The sequence below is a fragment of the Phoenix dactylifera genome, unplaced genomic scaffold, assembly GCF_009389715.1.
Source record: "Phoenix dactylifera cultivar Barhee BC4 unplaced genomic scaffold, palm_55x_up_171113_PBpolish2nd_filt_p 001369F, whole genome shotgun sequence".
Classification (NCBI taxonomy): Eukaryota; Viridiplantae; Streptophyta; class Magnoliopsida; order Arecales; family Arecaceae; genus Phoenix; species Phoenix dactylifera.
In genome coordinates this window covers 31,268-54,446 of record NW_024068693.1, presented here as the reverse complement: position 1 = coordinate 54,446, position 23,179 = coordinate 31,268, and the positions used below count along the sequence as shown (strand labels likewise).

The 23,179-nt window shown below is 39.7% G+C and overlaps 4 protein-coding genes across 4 annotated transcripts; 1 reads left to right on the top strand and 3 right to left on the bottom strand.

Annotated features, from left to right (window-relative positions):
- Positions 1 to 4,601: 4,601 nt before the first annotated feature.
- On the bottom strand, positions 4,602 to 6,395 carry LOC103703068 (probable glycosyltransferase 2). The gene has a single exon (XM_008785764.4). The coding sequence runs from the start codon at positions 6,228 to 6,230 to the stop codon at positions 4,872 to 4,874; it is 1,359 nt and encodes a 452-aa protein (XP_008783986.3). The 5' UTR covers positions 6,231 to 6,395; the 3' UTR covers positions 4,602 to 4,871.
- A 2,007-nt stretch (positions 6,396 to 8,402) lies between these two features.
- LOC103703069 (60S acidic ribosomal protein P2B-like) lies at positions 8,403 to 11,390 on the bottom strand. The gene is made up of 4 exons (XM_008785765.4): positions 11,266 to 11,390; positions 10,334 to 10,422; positions 9,330 to 9,553; positions 8,403 to 8,718 (listed from the first exon to the last, which is right to left on the bottom strand). Exons 2-4 carry the CDS (start codon positions 10,419 to 10,421, stop codon positions 8,692 to 8,694), a joined length of 339 nt encoding a protein of 112 aa, XP_008783987.1. The 5' UTR covers position 10,422; positions 11,266 to 11,390; the 3' UTR covers positions 8,403 to 8,691.
- Positions 11,391 to 11,556: 166 nt separating this feature from the next.
- LOC103703071 (protein BUD31 homolog 2) lies at positions 11,557 to 14,809 on the top strand. Its single transcript, XM_008785769.4, has 4 exons — positions 11,557 to 11,715; positions 12,691 to 12,844; positions 12,943 to 13,130; positions 14,315 to 14,809. Exons 2-4 carry the CDS (start codon positions 12,751 to 12,753, stop codon positions 14,468 to 14,470), a joined length of 438 nt encoding a protein of 145 aa, XP_008783991.1. The 5' UTR covers positions 11,557 to 11,715; positions 12,691 to 12,750; the 3' UTR covers positions 14,471 to 14,809.
- Positions 14,810 to 15,457: 648 nt separating this feature from the next.
- LOC120108509 (IQ domain-containing protein IQM3-like) lies at positions 15,458 to 22,978 on the bottom strand. Its single transcript, XM_039122125.1, has 9 exons — positions 22,325 to 22,978; positions 22,070 to 22,184; positions 21,882 to 21,947; positions 21,203 to 21,291; positions 19,995 to 20,082; positions 19,014 to 19,160; positions 18,786 to 18,878; positions 16,301 to 16,402; positions 15,458 to 16,202 (listed from the first exon to the last, which is right to left on the bottom strand). Exons 1-9 carry the CDS (start codon positions 22,924 to 22,926, stop codon positions 15,621 to 15,623), a joined length of 1,884 nt encoding a protein of 627 aa, XP_038978053.1. The 5' UTR covers positions 22,927 to 22,978; the 3' UTR covers positions 15,458 to 15,620.
- Positions 22,979 to 23,179: the final 201 nt, after the last annotated feature.

Genomic DNA, 23,179 nt, shown 5'->3' with positions numbered 1-23,179 from the left:
TTTGTCCATGATCCTTTGTTGGCGAGGTGGTCGTGGAGCGATCGTAATGGCACGGCGAGGTGGTCGTGGAGGTTGGCACAGACCTTTCAGATGGCGCTAGAGGAAGGGCCCCGGCCACGCACAGACCTTCCCGCTGGGGGGGCTGTGTTGTGGGATGGGGTTCCCAGTTTAGTCCCACATCGGATAATCAGCGGAAAGGTCTGTGCCTTAAATGGGGGGTGCAAACACCTTTTCTCACCGAGGGCCCTTTTGTAGGACAAAACCGTGAGGGTAGGGGTAGTACCTCCGCGGACCCCCGCACCGGCAGGGCTCGGGACTGTCATTGGGCCACGGCCCTGGGCGACCTCCCGCAGACCCGAAGCGGCAATCCCAGAGCGGACAATACCTCGGGGAGGACGCGGATGCTTTCCCTGCTCGTCCGGTGTGCGGGCTGGTGTCGGGGTTCCGACCCCAGAAGCCTTGAATAAACCTGTATAGGTGGAAATGTTGTTTGGTTGACTAATTTGGGATAAATAAATTATTGCTTTTTTTTTTTTGCAATTCAATATGAATCAAAGCCATATCAAAAGGTTGAATAAAATTATTTGATACCTCCCCGTTGAATAAGTTTAAGCCGGTTAACGTACAAAATAAACTGCTTATTCAGCATTTATATGAGATTAATTCACGAAACAAAGATAGCCTAGATTATGACGAACGATATTACAACTAACAAAAATCTGAACAATATTTCTACTTGATGGCATCAGACTTGGGCAGCTTTCATCAACATATATTTATAATGTTTATATAATCTCCTTAAGATTGCTGGTTTTAAAAGAAAAGAAATACTAGCACCGAGAAGAGGCATTGGAGGATTAACTCATGTAGATTACTAGGTTAGACATACATGTTCTCTTCCCTTCAGAGAGAAGTCAAATAGGGGATAAAAAAAAAAGAAACCAATTCTGCATTTTCATGCATTACCAAATTAATTATCTTGATGGTTCAGCCAAGTTCAACCCCAACAGGAAGTGGGTTGGGGTTAACTCTTTCATGCAAAAGAACGATCGATGCTCTCTTGCGATCTCAGCCATCCGATCCACCTCTCTTGCCATCCGCTGGATCGATCGGATTGCCAAAGGATGGCATGGGATGACTAATTTGTTTAAAAATCACATAGGATGCCATGGGATGGAACTGATGCATATGGAGTTCCGAATCATAGAGTTTTAACTGCTATTCTGTTTTGCTCTTGTTCATATCTCCTTGGTTCAGTTCCCTGCACAGCCTTTCTTCTCTCTTTTGTTTACAGTAATGCTAATCACCCCGACCATGCAACCAAAGAAAAAACAGTAAAAAAAGACAGAAGACCTGTCCTGCACCTACAGCAAGCGGGCCATCCTGCTCGTGATGCTCCCAGACACGCGGGGCCAATCACCAAACGAGCCAAAACCCCAACCGGCAACTGGGGTTTAAATATTTCTCAGCTCCCGCCAGCCACAAAAACATGACTCCAGCCAGCATGCTATTATATTACTTCAATCATCCAGCGTTTCCATGTATGCTGTAAAGTGCTCCATTAGAAGAGGCGTAATAACTAACTCAGAATTAGTACTAGAAATAATCATATCATCTGAACTCTCATACCTTAATCACCATAAACTCTTCCTACATATAATAAACATCCGATTTGTACATTAACATGTGTAACCTTTTGTTTGAGTGAGAAAGATGCTGTTTGCTTCAGAGAAACAGAAACCGCGATGCATAAAATAAAAATTAACACCAATTGACATAAACATCATTATACCGCTTATCTAACATTTGCTTTACCATGGGTGATACCAAACCACAAGCATATATAAAGAACTATATCTGTCTGTTCGGTATTCAACTTTACACACATCCAGCTCTACTTACCAGGTTCCGTCGAACGTTACTCCGAGATTCATACTTGTCTAGTTCTCAGGTCAGGCTCTCTCTAACATATCCTTCTTTTCTCAGTCCAGCTCTACCACAAATGCCAATAGTCATATGAAAAGGAATAGATTAATCAGAATTTCTGATTGACAGGGAAATGATAGAGAAGTCCAAGTAAAACCAGCAAACCATCTCTCATGATAAGTAGCTACCAAGCAGATATTGGTGATTTAAGAGGTAAAACTAAGTATTTACCCACTATAACTGCCTCAAAAGGAGGTTGACTGGTCATCCATAATAAGGCCTTATAGTTTTTCCAGACCTTGGATCAACCTGGTCTCAGAATCTGATCCACGTTAAGGAGAAGTCTAGAGGCAGAGATTTCAAGTGCAGGTCAGAACTGGGAATGCTCAATGCACCTTAAGCACTGTGATCTTTGGTTTCCATAACAATGAAATGTATGGAGAATGTATGTAAATAAACAAGCGCATAAAATGTCTTTTTCTATGCAGATGACTATCAAATTTAGAAAAACGCGACTCCCAGTAATGCCACAACTAGTCTCTCAACCTAAACAACTGGGACAGGGCTAGCTGATTATCGCTTCATTCAGGATCATGAGGCTCTATCATCTAGTGAGGCACTGGTTTCCAGGTCCATATCAAACAATACTACTTCTACAAGGAAAATAATAGTAATCAAAATCAGTTAGAGAAAAGTACAGATGGTGGTGCTTCCACAAGATTGTTAAGATGACAAATGTAGTCCTGTTCATGCAAATGGAGGAATAAAAAGAAAAGGATGAAGGTTCTTTAAGAATTAGTACCATTTCATAAGAGCAATGTTTGAAAAGATGTGCTTGAATGCTCCTACATCACTTATCCTATATGTATATTTGAGGATTTGTTGTGCCATCTGTTGAAGTTAACTACTGCCAATGAAGTGATTTCTTCAGTTTTCAGTTCCGAGCTCCTCTGAATTGGGGATGAATTCACATTTTCTCTTATGCACACTTCAGACAATTGATTGAATTCTTGCATTCCAACTGCCTTCAGCGATGTCCACAAAACCTTTAAGATGTTCTTTTGCTATTAGACTCTCATACTCTTGGAATGAAAAGGACAAATACTTTAGCAAAATTTAGGCAGACAATATGTTTGATATCTTGACTATCGTGATAGTTGATGAAATATGCATGCCTATCTAGCCGACGCAATTCTCACCTTCAAACACCATGAAATGCTTCTTAGTATTGCAACATCAATCATTTTTCATGGTATAACCTTATGCAATATCATAGCCATACTATGATGAATCTTTTTCAAAATCATTCCAGAAAGAATAACAAGCCATAGCCCCTTTATCTTGTTGTTCAGTTCAATAGATGTAACACTTTAGGGTGTTTACTTCATGATGTAGTGGATTGAGACTGACTTCAATCATGGAAATTGTCATTATTACATCTTCTCCCTCACTTTTTATTGTCATGTTATTTGCCTACACTGGGAATTAACCTGCTTGTAGAGATCAACCAAAAAGATCAAGGATGCAGCTCAAAAAGTTCTCATACGAACCTCATTTCCCCATAGCGTGAAGGATATAATTAGTAATGGGCCATAATGAAAAAAAAAAAAAGAGAAAAGGATGGAGGCAAAAAACAAGAATGAATGATCTAAATATATGCAAAAAAACAACATCAGTAGTAAAAAACCAACTAACCTCCACAAAATATATGTTTTAGTAGATAAAGGAACAACAAACAAAGAAAGGATAATTTAGAGTTTGCTTTCCAACTAAATGTTAGATCAAGTCTTGCATACTAAGGCGGGATCAAAATAAAGAAAGTAGGTTAGATTACACTATAGAGAGAGAGAGAGAGGGAGGGAGAAACAAAGTAGGTTATGGTTGAGTACCTGTGGTTTCTGATAAAGCCTATTAATAACATATTCTAGAAGGCAAAACATGATCGTATTTTTCTAACAGATTCTTAGTTTCAGAAAGAAGAAATAATACTACCGCAATTTCATTGTCCAATAAGGAATGGAAAAATTAAGGAAAAGAGAAAAGAAAAAATAAGGATAGCCTCACAAAATCCACTCCAACAAGCAACAGCACCGATAGTGATCCAACTGTTAATTCATCAAATTGTCAACAAAATTCTCACAAAGCTCATCTACAAATACATTGAAACAGTTCTACAACATAATCCTAATGAGAGTACAACACATCTAAACCAGCACAGATGTTTGGTTCAGGTGTAAGTAAAAGTGGAATAGGAATAGTTATTCCTTTTGGAATAGCTGCTCCACAAGTTGTTACGTGTTTGTTTGGCTACAGTTTCTTAAGTAACTTTAAGCTGAATTTGTTGTAGTTGTAGGCCATTAAAGAAAATTAAGAATGGAATTAAAGTTTACATCATGAGGGGAGAGGTAGCCCAATCTTTGTTTATATTTTATACCTAGTGTTAGTAGTTATTATTCGGTATCGAGGATGAAAAGCTCTTCATTGTGAAAATTTACAATGCCTCAGGTCATGAGTCTTGGAAACTATTCAACCAAATGCAAAATTTTTGAAGACAAGCATCTACATTGTCTTCCCAATAGATGAGAGCCTCTCGATTTAGAGACTAAATTTTAGATGAATTGAGTTGCATAGTTTCTTCTTGTTTAATAGCAAACCAAAATAATAGCATTTGCATATACTTGAACATCTCACAGATTCATTATAATTGACTTGCTATTTGAAGAATAAGTTAAAAAGAATTTTTCCCCCTTCTTGTTCAGTTTTCATTCACAAAGAAATCCCGCAGGTAACGATAAAAATCAGAGAGTATGATGCTATGAAAAAAGTTAAACATCCAATGCTTAACATTACATGCCTGATCAAGTTGAAGAACCAGTCTCACAACAAATGGCATAGACTTGACCTCGAGCGGCACCAAAGTAGGGTGAATGGCCAGCCAATGCTTCTCATAAACTGGATATTCGAGCTTGGAGGCTCAGCTGGTCTTTGACGTCGAGAGGGGTTGCCGTCTGGTTCCTGATCCGCTTGATCTTGGGGCTCGACAAGCCCCTGTGACCAAACCCATAAAGCCGGAGGACCTGGTTGTCAGCAAAGTTGAAGGCCCTCTCCATGCTACCGAGGCACTTCTCCACCGGATAATCGCCGTAGCTGCCGCAAGGCTTGCACCCGACAAAGTGCGTCACGAAGGGCCACCTCTCGTCCCCGAGCCCCGGGTGGTACTTGTCCATCATCTCCTCGTAGCGCTCCACCAGCCCAGTCCAAAAGCCATGGAGGTAGTATGAATTCTCGATGTAGACCCTGTCGCCCCACCGATCCTGCTGAGACAAGAGGAGGTAGATCAAGGCGGACTGGTCGTCGGCCTCGAATGCTGGCCGGCCTTTGAGGTTGGCAGTGAGGATCCGGCCGGCCTCCTCCCGAATTGGCCCTTTGGGGCCCATCGGAGCCCAGGTGTCGAGGAGATCCAGCGACCACTGGCAATTGCGGAGGAGGAAGCTGCCGGTGTTGAGGGCGATCCAGGAATGCTGGCCGAAGAGGAGATCCGGATAGCCATGGATGACGAGATTGTGGGCGTCGTAGCGGGAGAGCGGGATCTCGAAGGCCATGTCGGTGAAGAAGGCGTCGCTGTCCATCCACCAGATCCACTCCACCTCCGGGTGGGAAATCATCAGGTGGCGCATCAGCGGGAGCTTGGCCCAGTACCCGGCGAGCTCCCGATCCAAGTGGGCCATGTTGTAGACAATCTCGATCCCGTGGAGGCGGCAGTAGTCGATCTTGTTCTTGGTGGATTTGAGGAGGTAGTGGTCGCCGATGGGGTTGTCGCAAGGGTTGGGCGGCGATCCGGTGACGAGGAGGATCCGGGGCTTTCCTCCGGCGACCTGGGACGGGAACCCGGGGTTCTCACTCAGCCACCGGCGTCGCTGCTCGTTCCAGTCGGAGATCTTGGGGCCGAGGGTGTAGTTCTTGGCCGCCGCCGCCGCTGTGGCCGTGGAATTGTCGGCGGCGAGGGAGGTGGAGTTGGAGGCGGAGTCGACAGGTGGGGGCTCCTCGTCGTCGGGGTCGGAGTCGGAGCGGATCTCGCGGAGGATGCGGTCGATGTCCTCGATGACCTTCTGATCGGAGTCGGAGTTGGCGCCGGGGCCGCCGAGGTTGCCGAAACCGACGGTGCCGCGGAGGACGAGGATGGTGATGAAGCCGCAGAGGACGGTGATCTTCAGGTTGTTGAAGCTCTTCTGGATCTTCCGCCGGCGAGATCCGCCGCCAGATCGGGCGGTGGGGAGGCTGCCACGGTCCCTCGTCTGACCCATTCGGGGTCGCTTCCCTTGCTTCCCTTCTCCTTCTTCTCTCCTTCGCTTCGAATCTCTCTGGTGACGTTATCCGCGGGGTGGGACGTTGGTTCGACTACGGCCGCCCTCGGCTACAGGAGGAAGAGAGAGAAGAAGGGCATTGGGCGGGCATCATCGGAGAATAAATATTGTAAGGGCTTCCCTTTTTGTACAAAAAAAAAAAAATCTAAAAATTAAAAACTTTTTAATTTGTGCTGCCTGATTTAATTCTAATAACTTTTTCCCCCCCTTTGCTTTAACCTTGTTGCCAGCCAAAATATGGCTCGTGATCATGAGTAGGAGCACCTTTAGCAGCTAGTGACTTGGTGTGTGTGCATTGGATTTGCTCATATATTGCGTGAAGGCGGATGCACACTTTAGCTATTAAACAATGCAGCCCTACCAGGCTTCGAGGGACTTTTTTAGGGGAGAGGATGGTCATTCTGACGGATAAGATCGTTATCTATTATTGTTCGTAATTTCTTGAAAAGCTATTCTTAAGTTTTGTTTTAGGCGAGATAGCCCTTTGAAATGCTATGGTACACACTCCCCTAGTCCCTTTTGTCGTAAACAGCCTCTCTTTTTTATTTTCTGTATAAATCCATTGAGAGCACCTTGCCACCTTTAAATGACATTGCCGAGTCATTTTGTTTGGAGATTTCAAACATTTTTCATGGATCAGAGTATTTCATAAAAGGAGCAAGCTGGTTCAGATTTTATACCTAAGCTCAGCTTGTATGAACTCTCATAATTTTCTTATTTCTTATTTATTTTAAGATGGCTATTTTTACATGGTGCTAATATAAATACAAACAGTAAAATTAGAATACAAAAGATTATAGAACTATTCGAGGATGGATGAATTTAGAGTCATAGTCAATAGTAGTTTCATACGAAACCACCCAACCTATAGCAGTATTGGCCTCTCAATGAGATGAGCCAAATCTCCGGTTATGGTTATTTAATAGGAGTGCATGAACATAATTTATCTAGGATAAAGAGCTCGTTATTTGACAAATCAAAGTCTCCAAGTCCCCTTCTAGTGCAATAATATTGGTAGCCATCTCTCAAATAGATTGTGGCATAAAATAGTCCTTTCTATGCCCCTCTCAACTTTGTCCATGGGACGGTAATGTCACATAGTTAAGCAATACCTACTACAATCAAGGATAGGTTAGAATCTCAAACATGAATCTTTTGTACCCGTGCTGTGATTAGAGAAGGGACCTTGTAAGAGCAAAACTAAGGATGAAACTAGTTTGAAGTCATATATATGTCAAGCCTATCTTTGCCAAATCCTAACACTGTGGGGGTGGCCAACATGCATCCCACATTAAAAAGGAGGAAATACCATTCATGATTCATTTCCCATACAACTGCCATCGAAACTCTGAAAGAGCACTCACAATTCAGGCCACCTCTAGTTACCAGAAACGATTACAAGGAAAAGGATAGGCCACCTGTAACCTTTTTATCAGAAAGATAATAAAAAACATTTAACAAACAAGTTTGGAAGAGGAGATTCAGAAGCGGATGTGCAATTCGTAAATGGAAGAAATTTGCTATCAAATCTTCAACACATGCAACAATTTACCTGCCACCAGCAAAATTCTGAGAATGTGAAAACGCTACAAAGTAGTTAAATTTTCATATTATTTTTGAGAATCATGGTGTTTTTGAACTCACAAACAACACTGTTCATAGGATGAAAAAAAGGTTATTTTGAGGGACTGTATCATCTTATGATCTTTAGATGAGGTGCTCGATACTGCAATAATGAAGTTATCATGCATGGTTCGTCACCTTTGATTTTGGGAAATCAACAAGAAGCTGTCCAATCAGAAAAGGTGGAATACTGCAGCCTGGTCTCCACATCCAATGCCATGAGCTTCTAACTGGATCTAAAGTGATATCATGTTTAGTAAAAATCTCAAAAGCATGCAGCTCATTTCAAACTGTTTATGTGTATTGGAAGGCGAACAAGGCGGCAGACTGGATCGCCTACTTTGCTGCTTATCATTCTGGAGAAGTTCTTTGAACATAGTCTGATGCCGCCCCTCCACCCTTACGCCATTTTCTTTCTATTAACTTTGCTGATTGTACCCATAGTAGAATGCTCCATGTAGAGCCCTAGAATCCGGTTGGCAAACAAGAAAGAGAAGTGCTAAACAAGCACAAATTAACTGCATACCAGAACCAAGGGAACAAAAACAGATGTTCATACAGAATTCATTAACTAATGCACCCCAAGAGAATTAATGCCAGGCCATGCTGTACATGACCTACTTTGTAACTCCTAAAATACAAAATATAGAAGCATGATGCCTTGCTGTTGCACGAACCAAGGTACTAAACTTCAGTCTCTAATACAAATCTTAACGTCTTGCATATCAACCTCAAATTAGAATTCCAAGAAGGCTATACAAGGTGACAGCCGTACCACTCAATCGAACAAACTAAAGCCCATGTCCTGCATCAAGTCAAACAAAAAAGGGATCAATTACCTGATCAGCGTTTCCGGATTGAATTAAAGTGGAAAATCTAACAAAATAATGAAACAAGCATCAGATTTTAGAACCAGATTTACCATACATGTATATGCGAACAAATAATGCTAGACCATGAACTAAAGCCTGTAAAGGCGCAAATGTGACTGTAAACTAAGCCTATCGTATAACAAAAACCTGTCAAATCTAGAAATTCGTTGAGAATATTTTGTATGGGAACATCAAATTGAGCGGACAAAAGCAATTTAGTTATTTCATAGGAGAATCATCAAGCAATGCCTGGCTTCTCTGAATGTAGTAGCAGAAGGACCAGAGAGTTGTGCGGTAAACACCAACTACTATCATTTCTAGTCAGCTAGCCACTTCAATACTGGCTTATTGACCATCATACAAAAAAGGTTCAGGCAGGTATAGCTAGGCAAATCGGGGCAAGCTTAGTTGATCATAAGAGTCTCAAGCTTAATGACAGGTTGTAGCAAAATTAAGTCCGAAGACGTTTGATGACAATGAAAATTCTGATGAGTTGGATCCATGATATGTGAAAGAACTTATAACCCATTATAACAAGTCATACCTCATCTGATTCTTCCTTCTCTTCCACTTTCTCTTCTTTCTTTGGCTCATCTGCTGGGGCTGCAGCAGCACCACCTGCAGCAGGGGCTGCAACAGCAATGGCGGCACCACCAGAGGGCACTGAAGCAAACTTCTCCCTCCCAGAAGCGATAAGTTCAGTTATGTCTTTACCCTCGACTTCAGATAAGAGGAGCTCAATTTTGTCATCATCAGCTTCAGCTCCCACTGGAAAAAAGAAAGAAACTTTACACCATCTGACAAGTTAAAGCAATCTCTAAAATCATTATATTAGTATCCTAGTCTGATTTTCTTTTAGGACAACAGGTAAATTGTGACCCCCATTTAGTCCAAGTCTTCAAACTTATAACATTGAAAATTTTGGACTGACCAGCTTTCTGTTCAAAATAAGGGATATGTTGCTGAAAGGAAACACTTATCAAAAGAGTTTAAAACATTCATAAACAAACCATGAAGAAACTCCTTCCAAACTTGGCCCATTTGGAGTGGATCATCAGGTAATGACATAACCTTCATTTACGCATTTAAGAAAAGCAGCAATATTTTGGCTTCTCCATCTTCAGAAGATCTCATAAGATGGGATTCACATCACACTGTACACTGATAAGTCACCATTTCAACCATTTTCTGTTCCTAATTGCAACATCATAATCATACAAACAACATGTAGAGCAAATTAAAATTACACACTAATGCATTACCAATAAAGGCAGGCATGCAGTTACCGAACATGAGTACGGAAAATTCATCACTTAATATGTTTATCAATATACTATAAGGAATAATAAACCAATTGCAGAATGAGTTCAGACAATCATTCTATCCAACCAAGGAAAACAGTTAAGAGTATGAAAAACAACAATCACTAGCCAGACCTTGCAATATAGTGGTTAGGTTATCCAGCCATTTGTTTTGTTTGATGGCATGGAAAACCAATAGATCATGAATTGCACAAAAAACAGGGAAAAAGAAATTAAATTAACTAACCTGATCCTAGGATATCCTTCAAATCATCAGCTGTTGGGCTAGTGTTCCCACCAAGAACGGCTAGTAAATAGGCAGCAATGACCTTCATACTGAAAAAAATGAAAAAAATCCACTTTAACAAAAAAAGCCTACAGTATACGACAAAAGAAAATCATATGAGATGCACCCGATATATAAGTTAGACTAGACAGAAAAAAGACAAAATGATCAAAATATTAACAGCGTTCCCAAACTAGTATTATATGCTTCAAGAAATATCATAAAACCTGGTCAGAGAAATTGAATTATTTCATTAGAAAAATAGCGCACAATATAAAACAAGGAGGGGAAAACTATTTAAAAAAAAAAAAAACAGAATCCCGTATCTCGACTTGTTGGCACCGACCTTTTCACTGAACATGATCGTTTTCTTACATTTTTGCCCACTTCTCCTATTTCGTTAGCTTTTGGTTACTTTCAAGTATGAGCAAAATCTGAATCCAACTAAAATTTTGAAACCACCACCCCTATTTCTTTTTCTTCTTTTTCTTCAAAAAAAAAAAAAAGAAGAAGCTCAGAACGGCATAATAATATGACTTCAGAAAGCATACTACTTGTATATGGTTGGAGGAAAAGAAATTACCCTCAAGAAAGCAAAAGAAAATAGTTAACCTCCGAACTAAATCTGGCATCCTTAATTCAACACGGGAAAGTCCTGCTTTGTACAAAAGAACTGTGATTCTAGGAGATATTTAAAATATCTCCTCATTATTTAGTTACTACTCTGGATTATATCGATCAAATCACGGTATCACAAACGGAGAAGTATATGTGAGAAAAAAATATATAAAGGAGAAGAAAAAAAAGAAAAAGAAAAAAACAATCAAAACCATAACAAGAGAGAAAGCGAGATAAGCAATATCACAGAGAGAGAAAGAGATGGGGGGAGTTACCTGAGCGCTGGATTCGGGTTTGTGAGATCGGCCGCCGACGAGGCTGTTGGAAATAAAGCTCTTCTAGGGTTTTCGCAAGAAGGCAGGAGACGCCGAACATGATGTTTGTATTTAAAGCATCCATGATCTATTGGACATTGCATCTGTACCGTCCGTGTTCGATCGAGTGGCTGATCGGAATCGATTCCGAGTCCGCGGAAAGTCGGCAACGGATGCTGCGGTTACGGAGTCGGTCCGAAACCGCATCGAAAATTTGCAAAGTTGCCCACGCTGGATATTGCTTCGATACACCCCTTCACGACCCGTCCCTTCTACCCTTTTCGTTCTCTCGTGCCGCCGCCGCTGCCGCTCGCCGCAGCCGCGGCGAGGAGCCCTTTCCTCCATTGAGAGTCCGCCGCCGCCTCCGGTGCGCCGCCTCCGCCGACGGTCTCCGGCCTTCTCGAATCGCGGGTAAGGTTCCGCTCGCCCAATCCAACTGGAAACCCTAATGCTCTCCTTGATTCTTGACCTCGATCTTTCTGGAATCCAAACTAAACCCTAACCCTCTGATAAACCCTATCTCAACCAAATTCCTAGGCCTTGTCCCTCCCTCTTTTATCCTCCTAACCGCCCTGAACCCTAATCTCTCTCGCTTCCCGCTTTGCTGTTCTGAAGAAATTATTGGTTTTGGTTTTGACTGTAAGTTACAACTTAATGATGCTCCGGTATTTATTTGTTCAATATGCTGAATAAGATGATCGTTTTTCTTGTTTAGAACGTTCGGTCATTCCAATTGCTTTATTTTATGCCTATTGCCAGTTAATTTCTTTGAATTCTCGTGTAGTCAGTGCGTAATTAATATTTGCTCGGTCTGTTATAATTATAGACAGGGAAGACAACCAAAATAATGAAATAATATATATATAACTGTCACCATTCGATATATATATATATATATATATATAACTGTCACTAATCGATAGTTTTAGGTTTTCTTCTCGGGCACACTCATATTGGAGGAGAATTTTATGTCCTGCCTTGCAAGAGGGGAGAAGAAAGCAGGGAAACGTGTTTTACATAGACAAGGGAAATCCTAAAACTGTGGTGGAGGGTTTCGATTCTTTGACCTCTGAAATCAGGATAGAATTATACATTCTGTAATTAGAAAAAACAATAATTATGGTAGGTGCTTTAATTTTATTCTGCAGTGCTTCTAAATTTGATGGTAATTAATGGTATCAGAATGCATTCTTAAAACATGTGTTTCATTGACAATGTGTGGATATCTAGTGCGTACAACTTTTGGTATCTTAGCTGCTCAGCAGAGGTTTGCTCATTCCTGGATTAGTTTCTTCTGTCCTTTGATATGTTTCTGGGGCACATCTTTAGGATGAAAATTATGTGCCAGTTTGATTTCTCACAGAGTTTCATTATGTTGATTTCCAGCCCACAGATTGATAGTCAGAAATTGGAAAGATAAGGTGGAAATCAGCTGTCTTTGGTGGAATGCCTAAGATAAAGACAAGCCGAGTCAAATATCCAGAAGGATGGGAGCTTATTGAGCCTACCCTTCGTGATCTAGAGGCAAAAATGAGAGAAGGTTTCTAAATTAGTTCTCTTCAACGTTCATGCACTTGGTCTAGTTTTGTAAATTCTATACGATTATCTAAACTATAATTAAATTTTGTCACTGGGCAGCTGAAAATGATCCGCATGATGGAAAGAGAAAATGTGAAGCCCTTTGGCCTATCTTTAAAATTGCACATCAGAAGAGCCGCTACATTTATGACCTCTATTATCGCAGGAAAGAGATATCAAAAGAATTGTACGAATTTTGCTTGGATCAGGGCTATGCAGACCGTAATCTGATAGCGAAGTGGAAAAAGGTTGGTCTCCATTCTCCATGTAATTTTGGACTATGTTAATGATTTATTTTTCCTTTGTGCCCCTGTTTGTGTAGTTGTTTATTTTCATATCATGGTTTCTTGATAAGTCAATAAAAGATTTTGGTGCCAAATTTTTCATGCTCAGGTTATAGGTAGACGTGTAGTTAGTTTTTGAAAGTTATGCTTTTGTTCGAAACTTTCATTATTGATGTTAGGCTGGCAGCATCCTCACTTTCTGTGGTGATATATTAACTAGTAAATAAATTCTAATACAGGTACGTTTTAAAGTATTAACCATCAAGGTTTTTATCCCTTTAAAAAATATCAAGTTTTAAAACTGAGATTTTGATCATCTTGGTGGATGTCTGAAACTGAGAAGAAGCAACATACCAATTTGTCTCGGCAGATATGGAAGGAACCAAGATTTTCTGAGATTCACGGATGATATTTTAGGACCGAGATATTGGAAATTTGTGTGATAAATCCCATATTAGAGTTTTATTACAAAATTGATCTTGAACTTTATTAGTTAAAATTCTATTTTAATTGGAAGTCAAAAAATAAGGTGATATTTTTATAGTGTATCGGCCAATATCTTGGTACATATCAGGTATATTGGTCAAGATATTAGAACTCATGACTATTATATACTGTTTCAGGATGTACTGGTACAAATCGAGATCTTGCCCAAGATAAAATTATTTTAATCATTAGACCATATCTGGATCTTTAAATTTTATGAAGTATAAACTTAGTTAGTTCTGTTAGGCAAATGGTTCCTAGTAATTTGGTTAAGAGAATCTCAATTATGATCTTTCTGATTGCTCTTGGCTAATATTATTTGGGCATGCAGCCCGAGGGTCTTGTTTATCAATTCTCAAATTATCAGTTCGCACTATTTTACAACTCCAGCCTTTTTCATCTCTTCTCTGCTTGCAATTTTGTTGTTGTGCTATACCTCTATTGCTTTGGATTATAATGGTTATTTCTCCTCTTAATTTCATATAGCCCTTCATGAATTTTCCACAACGTCTACCTTCTGTGAAAAGCCCACCCCCCACCCCCTTTTTTCCCATCCATTGGGTTTTGATTTATTATTTTGTTCTTCTTCCACTATTTGAGTTGTGTTTTTTTGATTTTTTTGTGGCTTTCAATAATTGCGGTTTGTTTTTGAGTCTATGCAGCCAGGTTACGAGCGCCTTTGCTGCCTGCGGTGCATGCAGACTCGAGATCACAACTTTGCAACTACTTGTGTCTGCAGGGTCCCTAAGCACCTGAGAGAAGAAAAGGTTATAGAATGTGTTCATTGTGGCTGCAGGGGTTGTGCTAGTGGAGATTGATGCGTACCGTCATCTGAGCAATTATGTCAGATTTTTAGATGAAACGACATTGAATCTGTAAACAAAATGCAAATGCCATTAACTATGGATTATTGCAAACTTGAGAAGAATATGTTTAGTACTTGAAGCGTTTAATCTGTAATCATCTATTTATCGAATGAGGTTGGTATGGACATCCATGCAGTTTTGGGATGGAAGTGGTGCATTGCCTGGTACGACCATCGCAAAGCCTTTGTTTTATGAGCATTATTATTTGCTTTGTATTCACAGATAAACCATACAGACTCCATGCAAACTATGTAGATGTATGTATGCACATGATACAATTTGAAAACTTTATACGAGATGTTCAATTTTCTTTAAAATTCATTATGAAAAATTACAGGAAGAAAAGGATGGTGCGTTTGGTTGCTTTTTATTTTGGGATTGTAACTTCACTTCCCTCAGCGTTATAATACGTTACCGTTCCAACATAATACATGTCTGCAGGGGAATGGTGCTGCCAAGCTAATCATTTGTTTGGGTTGTATAATTGCTTTAGTTTTGCTAAATCCATAATCATGCTAGTTGGTCTTGGGGTCTATGTTTGGTGTGCCAAACTAAACCGATTGGAATATGATTCTGTGCTTGGTATCCATAGCTAAATGACAAGTTGGGAAGTCCAGCTTTAGGGTTATAGGTCCAGATCTGCTTGGGCATGTGTTTACCGGATCCATATTGCACCTATTGTTAGATGAATCTAAGAAGGCAATGATCTCATGATATGAAGATAAACTAGGAGTAAAAGAAAACATGATTGTACTTAAATCTAAACAAACTAAAACATTGTTAGCAAATGCACTAAAGTAACGATGTCATAGAAGTTTTGTCTCTTGCAGGAACAATATTTAAGGTCTTTCAGATGGTGTTTTCTGTAACTGGCGAACCAATAATACCAACATGGGGTCGCCAAGAAAAGAGAGTTGATTTACGGTCGCGTTTAATATGGTATAAAATATAAGATTGATATTGCAAAATGTACATGGTACTTCCTCATAGCACTAGTTTAGATCCAGTCCTGGTATCCAGTATCAAAATGCTGCAGCATCAGGGAAAAGGCAAGTAACCAACCAAAAGTGGGAGCATCCGACGATGCTAAGTAGTTTGAATTCTAAAAACTACGAGTACGAGCAGTCGCATCAGCAGAAGGAGTGATATCGGACAAGCAGGAGCGTGTCGGTGACATGGTAGAGGTTGGGGATGACATGGTGCAAGAGGAGGCCCAGCTGGGTGATGAACAGGGGGGAAATCCTTGGGAGCGAGATGGTGTGGGAACCCTTGGTGACAGGTTCACAAACTCCAGCGCCTGAACCCTCACTTGTACGGGATAGTCTGCAACACATCCAATCCTTGGACCAGCTCCGGTGCTCCATTTCAAGGAAAGTTGATGCCCCAGCTGCAAGGAACTTGTATCCCTCTTGGACTTGATTCTTTCTAAAATTGCTTTCTGAGGAACATCCGCTTTCGGGCTTTGAAGGCCACCAGACAACGTTCTTTTGTAGATACCTTTAGTTTCAACTTGAACATTCTCATCAGCTTGGGTGCCCACGGTTTGTTCCGAGTATTGGCTTTTCTTCCTCTCTGTTGGCATGACAAGCCTTGGAACTTTGGAAGGTTCAAAAGCTTCGATCACCCCTTCAATCTGAAGAGTTTCTTTTGCATCTTCGTAGTCTTCATTTGATAATGAATGTATCTATGAAAAATATCACATCAAACGGTTAATGAGATCTATCGGCAGAGTAGAACGTTGCATTCAGCTCAGATGGTATAAATATGGTCTGGTTAAAATACCTGAACTTCATCCAGATCAACCCCATTCTCCCTGAGTAGGCTCAAAAGGTGGGTGAGGTTCTCCTTAGACGGACGATAATGACCACTGTAGGGCCATATTGACTACAATCAACCATAGGTTTTCATGATCAGAGATAGGCATTGAACAATAAATGAATATACAATGGATAGAACAATCAATCAGACCAAAGATAGTTATGTTTAATGCGTTTCAGAGCCTAACGCATCAAAGTTCACCGTGCATTACGGCGCACCAGGAGATAGAGATTCAAGAACTAGAACAAGAACACAGTGCATCTCATAACACCAGTGGATAGAGATTTAGGAACTAGAATATCATCATATCTAACCAGCCAAGTCATCAAGACATTGCTTAATTTATTATGCTGTCCTTTTCTAGTATTTTAATAACTCAATTAGAAAATGCCTGCCCTACCAACTGGCGGTAAAAATTTTCGTAATAAAAAAACAATTAGAGTTTGATGATATTTGTAGGGCCATGAGATTTAAGGAGAAACTAGTATGCATCCGCATGCCCAGCACCTTTAGAAATATTCCACACAAGTAACAGAAAACAGCAAGTCTCAAAAATCCCATGCACAAACTAGATTCTGAGGGATCTACAGTTATGAAACAAGAAGAAAATCAGTGAAAAGGAGCAAGAAGGCAGTATATATAAATTTGATCCTGCCAATGAACAACAAGATGTAGCACAAGGTTTTGTCTGCATTGCAGGCCAGCCTTGAATAATAGCATCTGGTATAATGAGCTGTAAAGTGCTCAGTGCAGACACCTTTGCATTGTGACTGTAAGAAGTGAAAAATTAAAGAATCAGGGAATCAGGTGTCCCAATCGTGCGTATTACAAACTTATAGAGCTATACTACCCTTTCTCTGCATCTATGATCATGCTTTTGTGCCAGCCCTACTAAAATTTGCCTTCGCCGTAGGGACTGTTCTCTGAAGGTGTATGGTCCATCTATCACCAACACTCAAGTAATCATGAGAATTCATCTTGTAAATAGGAATGATCTTGATGGAATGATCAAGACAACGGATGACTGCATTAGCCAACATCAACTGGTACAAATATCCTCTAAGGAAAGACATAAGCAAACGTTTGTGTCAAGAGAAACCAAAGAACATGAACAGGAGAAAGCAGGTGATTGAAAAAGCAGGCGATAAGAACAAGGTGAGAGATTAACTTCAACTAATTTTTGACAAGTGTGCTGTTGTGGTTGAAATTTTCTTTCAAGAAATGATCATTAAAATTGGGAGACCATGTGAAAAATAATGAATTTTAGAGGCATTGCTAATGGAGGAAAAGAGAGAAAACTATATGAAAAAAAGGATGTACTTTTTTTTAAAAAAATTGAATCCATAGGTCAACATCCTCTGAGGGGTATAGAAAGCTCTATGAGAATAATAAAACTGGGAAATAAACCACCATACTAAAATAAGGACAAGTACATATTTTAAGTTTCTTCCCAACAGTTCATGACCATTTGGTTTGTGTAGCCAAGGAAGGCTGTAAACTGTCACCAAGAACAATCTTTTCTACATGCAAAAGATGGTGTGCAAGTTTTAGCAGAAGAAAGCAGAGCATGTCAAAAGACATGAAAGATTTTGGTTATAGAAGACGATTTGTCAATGCCCTTTCATAAGCTCCAAGTGGAAAGAGCCCTCGAAGCTAGCCTAGTGGAATAGAAGGAAATATGTTATTTGATGGGAAGCATAAGTATTTTAATCCTGTAACTAGAGGGATTGTCTGAACTTCTGTGTATAAAATTCTTAACTAGTTATGTGGTCTTTCATTGATTTGCCAAGAAAATATCACCATAATCAAGATTCGCCGTCTCGGTACCGGACCGCGTACCGATGCTACACTAGCACAGTGTCGGTACGGTACGGAACTTTTTTGGAGTACCAAGTATCAGTACACTATTCGTACCAAGTACCGGTACCCAACCGGTATGGTACGATACGCCCTATACTGCTTAGTTCGGACCGATATGACATACCATGACCATAATAGATGGAAAAGAAAAGTGGTGAAAAACTGGGTGCCAATACTAATCTTTTATAGATAATGTTGTATATGAAAGAACAGAGAATATGTTCTATTAAATCCCAGTACATAGAGAAACCAAGAATTCAGTTGTACTAACTGACTGCAAGCATTTTTTGGTTGTGCAACCTGCAGAAAAAGAAACTCAATAAAAACAGTTTAAAATAACAACGCATACTTCAACATGGGCTTATTATTAACCAGACAACTACAGCACGCACATTAAGATCTTGTACATTGAATGAATTTATAGCAGGAAGTAGGAATAAAGTGTGCAAGAAAACATATAAAATAAATGTTTAACTAGATGGAATAGTCCTCCAATAAAAAAAATCCAAAACTCAAGAAAATTGTTGGCAAGAGATAGAACAATATTATAATGCAAGAAATTAAAATTACAATGGCTTATGTGTATTACCTTAAGAATTCCATTCTCTGCAATCAATCTTCCAGCTGCTATAGTGGCACCTCCTGCAAGGAAGCTAGAATGGTGGAACTTGCCTTTCTTTTTCTGGATTCAGTGCCCAAAAAAAAAAAAAAAAAAAAACAGTTACTGGCTTGTCAACTGAGGCAGGAAAATTCGGGGATGTATTGTAACTCGATACACCATATTTCACAGGGCAAAAGCTCTTGGTTTATAATCTACCTGACCAGCATACAATCTTCCGGAAGTGCTCATAACAAAAATCCACTTTGCTTTTTCAGATCCTTTAGTTGTATCAAGAAGCTCTCCACTTTGTTTGTGCACAATTTTTCCTTCCATTGGCACATATTCATAATTCTCCCGCTCTTGCTGGAAAAGGTGCATTCGGATGTTAATTTGGAGCATTCAATCAAATGCAATAATGAAAGTAATTAAAATCAATTTTATAATTCCTCTATAAGAATATGGTGTGTTGATTAAGATACTTCCACTAATAAGCATTTATTAGTTTACCCTTCATTATGTTCAAGAAAATAAATGAAATCTCACATAAGCAGAGCACTGATGGGTGTCATTACTTGAGATGGAAGGCCGAAGTGTCTAAAAGACACTTTTTCCCTCTCTTTGCTGTATGTCAGGAAGATCGTGTATTTATCCACTTGACTACAAAGATCCTTGATTGTTTATTATTAGGGCTTCTAACAAGAAGCGTAAGCCTTCATCTGACTTATTCACTTTTAATATATTTCTCCCAGTTTGAGCTATTAAATAAAATAAAATGACAAAACAAACTTCATTGCCAAAAATATGTTATTTCTCATATGCATTTGCTAGATGAAACCCATTATGAGTTTAGGTTGCATTGAGACCAATAAACACAGAATCCCATGTCATCATTATGTGTTACTTGGAAGCTCATTTTTGCCACAGCATCTGGGGTCAAGCATGCAAGCTGCAAATTTATTATAGAGTCTAATATATGTGTATGTCTAACATGTCTCTGGACTTCATTTATAAATCAATCAGATAGAATAAAAAGTTCAGTCACCCTGGTTGTGATAAGTATGCTTCTCCACAGTAATTAGCAGGGAATGAAATATTAAGCAGAGGCCAATTTGGCTGCCACCCTTAATTTTCATTACCATAAAACCAAATGTCTACAAATGTAAATTTGTAAAATATTCAAAATGAAAAAGATCTTACAGGGCCAAGATATTTAATGCATTGTTTCCGAAGCTGTGACCTTGGGCATTCCTTAAGATCCACATCTCTGCCGTCACCAATATTCAGCCTGCACAAATGATGTTGTTAGGCTCAACCCTTCACAGAGAATAATCATAAACTGAAAACCGCTAGTCAATAGTACCATCATATCTTAGCCCATTGTTCACATGTGTTAATTTCATAAAGTTGAAAAAAATTGACAAGATTGGGATTGAAGCATTGTGGATCAGAACATAAATAATGGGATTCTTTTGAATTTTGATTTCTTTCAAAAAATATATATTTTTTAAAAAACCCGAGAATAAGTCAATTGTACATTAGATAAATCATGAAAGACATAACATATAAACATACAAAATTTAATTTCTGCAACCATGCCCATATGTAGCATGTTCGATGAAACAAACATCATGTCAAATTTATCAAATATAATTCCATAATGTATGATTATTTGATCGACAAAAAAAACAAACAATGGCATAGACCATAGAACAAATAAACACACCCAATTATATGTTAATTATTACAATCCTTATTTGAAAAATGATTTAACTTAATTCATTTTGAATAAAGAAATCAAATTTTCAAAGTTATAATGGCAAGTATGCTAGTAAACTCCCCTTCGCCTGCACGCACACATACACACATGAAAAAAAAAAGAGTATTATCCATAATAGAGTACTTATGTGATCCCAATTTTAGGATGACATCTAGACTGTATAGGGTAATGCTTTTTCCAGGTCACGGATCATATGATCCTAACTAGGAAGTATGCGTATGTAAAGGTTCACTTTAACATCCAACTACTTATCTTGGATGATCATGAAACATTATTTCACCTGAAAACTTCTGGATCAGAATGATGGCCAAAGTAAAGAATTTTTTCAAAAAAAAGAAAAGAAAAGAAGTCCTGCTTGTTATGCTGTAGTATAGGGTGTTCATGTTTTTCCCTTCTTTTTATAGGTTAGCTTTGAATAACATGTGCAGCATCTTTCTCAAAAATCTGAAATGTGAAATATGAAATGAATGTTTATACTGTTCTAGCAGCATCATGATTTTCAGAATTCATGCCCAAACTTCTGTCAAAAAATGGCAACACATCTTGACCTATGATTTGTCAGACAGAAGTTCCAACTAATTTGTAATCATCACATTATTTGGACAAATGCTGAGGGTTCAGTGCTCACCAGTAGAAGAAAGGTTGCCCGGCCTGGCTTTTACACCATTCGTCATAGTAGAGGTGTAGGTTATGTCCATAACGATGTTGTGGATCAATCTAAAATACAAGAAAAAAAAACACATAAATATAATTACATTTCATAGCTTCAAATTTGAAACAAAATCGCATGTTTAGTGACATGGAATTATTCAGGAAGGGGAAATCTTTATGATCTGTCAAAAAAGAATGTAGCAGAAAAAAAGTCCTAAGCATAATTATTATTATCAATAAAGCGAGAGTACAAAACAGTGGCGATATCCCTCTGCACAAGTTCACTCCCCGAAGATGGAAAATTAGAAAAATATAGCCCAAAATTTGATGAAAGACCCTCTTTGGAGAGCCAAACAGCAACCTGATTGGCTTCCCTCTGTACATGAGAAACTAAGACCTCACTGAAAGATATCAATTCTAAAGCTTTCAGCAAAATCACGATGAACTTATACAAGATTCGGTGACCTTTTTGTGAAAATAAAAAATTAATCATCACACAGTAATTTGTCCAAAAAAATAAAAATTAAAAATTAAAAAGCAAAGTAGTGAAAATATTTAATAGTTCGGAGATTTTGCGGCTAAGATTAGAACGAAACAAAGCAAGAAAAGGAAAAAAGAAAAGTTAAAAGAACAGTCCAGAGTCTATTTAGACTTACAGCCTCGATCCAGTGTTGAAAAGCCAGCTTCAGAGCTCTGGCGTCTTTGGATAAACCCTGACCAACCTGCGAGGAGTCAAACCAGAAACCCTTAAACCACCCGAGCTTTTCTTAAAGAAACACTGACGAAATCAACGAAAGAGGATAGAAAAAGAGCTTAAAAAAAAGGAAAAAAAAATAAAACCAGCCTTGGAAGCGTTCAGGCTAACTCGATTCCATCGCGAGATCGCCGTCTCCGGTTTTAGATAGTCGAAGAACGAAACCGTACTGTGGTTGAGGCGAGCGTAGTCTATCGCTTGCCACCTTCGGAAATTCCCAAACAAAAGGAAAAAAAATCAATAACAGGAAAAAAAATTCCATATCTGGATATCAAGAACCAAAGTACCAAAACAAGGGGAAAAACAACAAGCCAAGATAGAAACTCGAAGGATCATAACACCTACCACAGCTCCTCGGCGACGACGGCGGAGTCTGCTAACCTGCGCCTGGTGCGGTAGCTCCTGTAAACCTTCTGAACCTTCGTCGCCGCTTTCGACTCCGATCTCTCGGAGATCGGAGCTTCGCTTACCGGCCGTTCAACCGCGTCGCGTTCCGGATGAGCTCCAAGAACCGCTTCCTCAAGCACCGAAGCAAAGGGCGGAGCGCCTGCTGCCGTCGCTTTGAGCTCTTTCCAGTCCCGGTGAGCTCGGACAACAGTTGACCCGAGCTCGACGGTCGTCGATTCAAGGCCGTCGCGGTCCGGACGATCTCGAGGAACCGCCGGAGAGGGCGGAGCGTCCGCCGCCATAGCTTCGAGAGCTTTGGAATCCGGATGAGCTCCGGCGATCATCGAATTGAGCTCGGGGGCCGCCCCCGAAAGATCTCCGACGAGCTCGGATTGGAGACCCGGCGACGAGGGAGGAGCACCGCCGAGGGCCGCCGATTCGAGCGCTTCGGGATCTTGATTGGCTTCTAGGACCATTGGTTCCGATTCCATATTTAAGGAGTGATGGAATGTAAGCGGTGGGAGATCGAGGCTACGAAGAGCGGCATTCTCGACTTCCATGGAAGAATCGCACGAGGGAGAGGACTTTGAACTGAGAGAGACCAGGAGTGAAGAAAAGGAGAAACTGTCAAGGTGGGTTTATAAGCGGAATTTACTCTTCTAATTTGTTATTTTTTTTAAAATAGCGATTTTTTATAAGCAATCAAACATACCAAAATTATTTTTTAAATATTATATTTGTAAAAATTAGGTTTCTAGAAATGTATTTGGACGAGGAACCCAGATCCAATCGAGTCGTCAAGGAGTAAGAGGT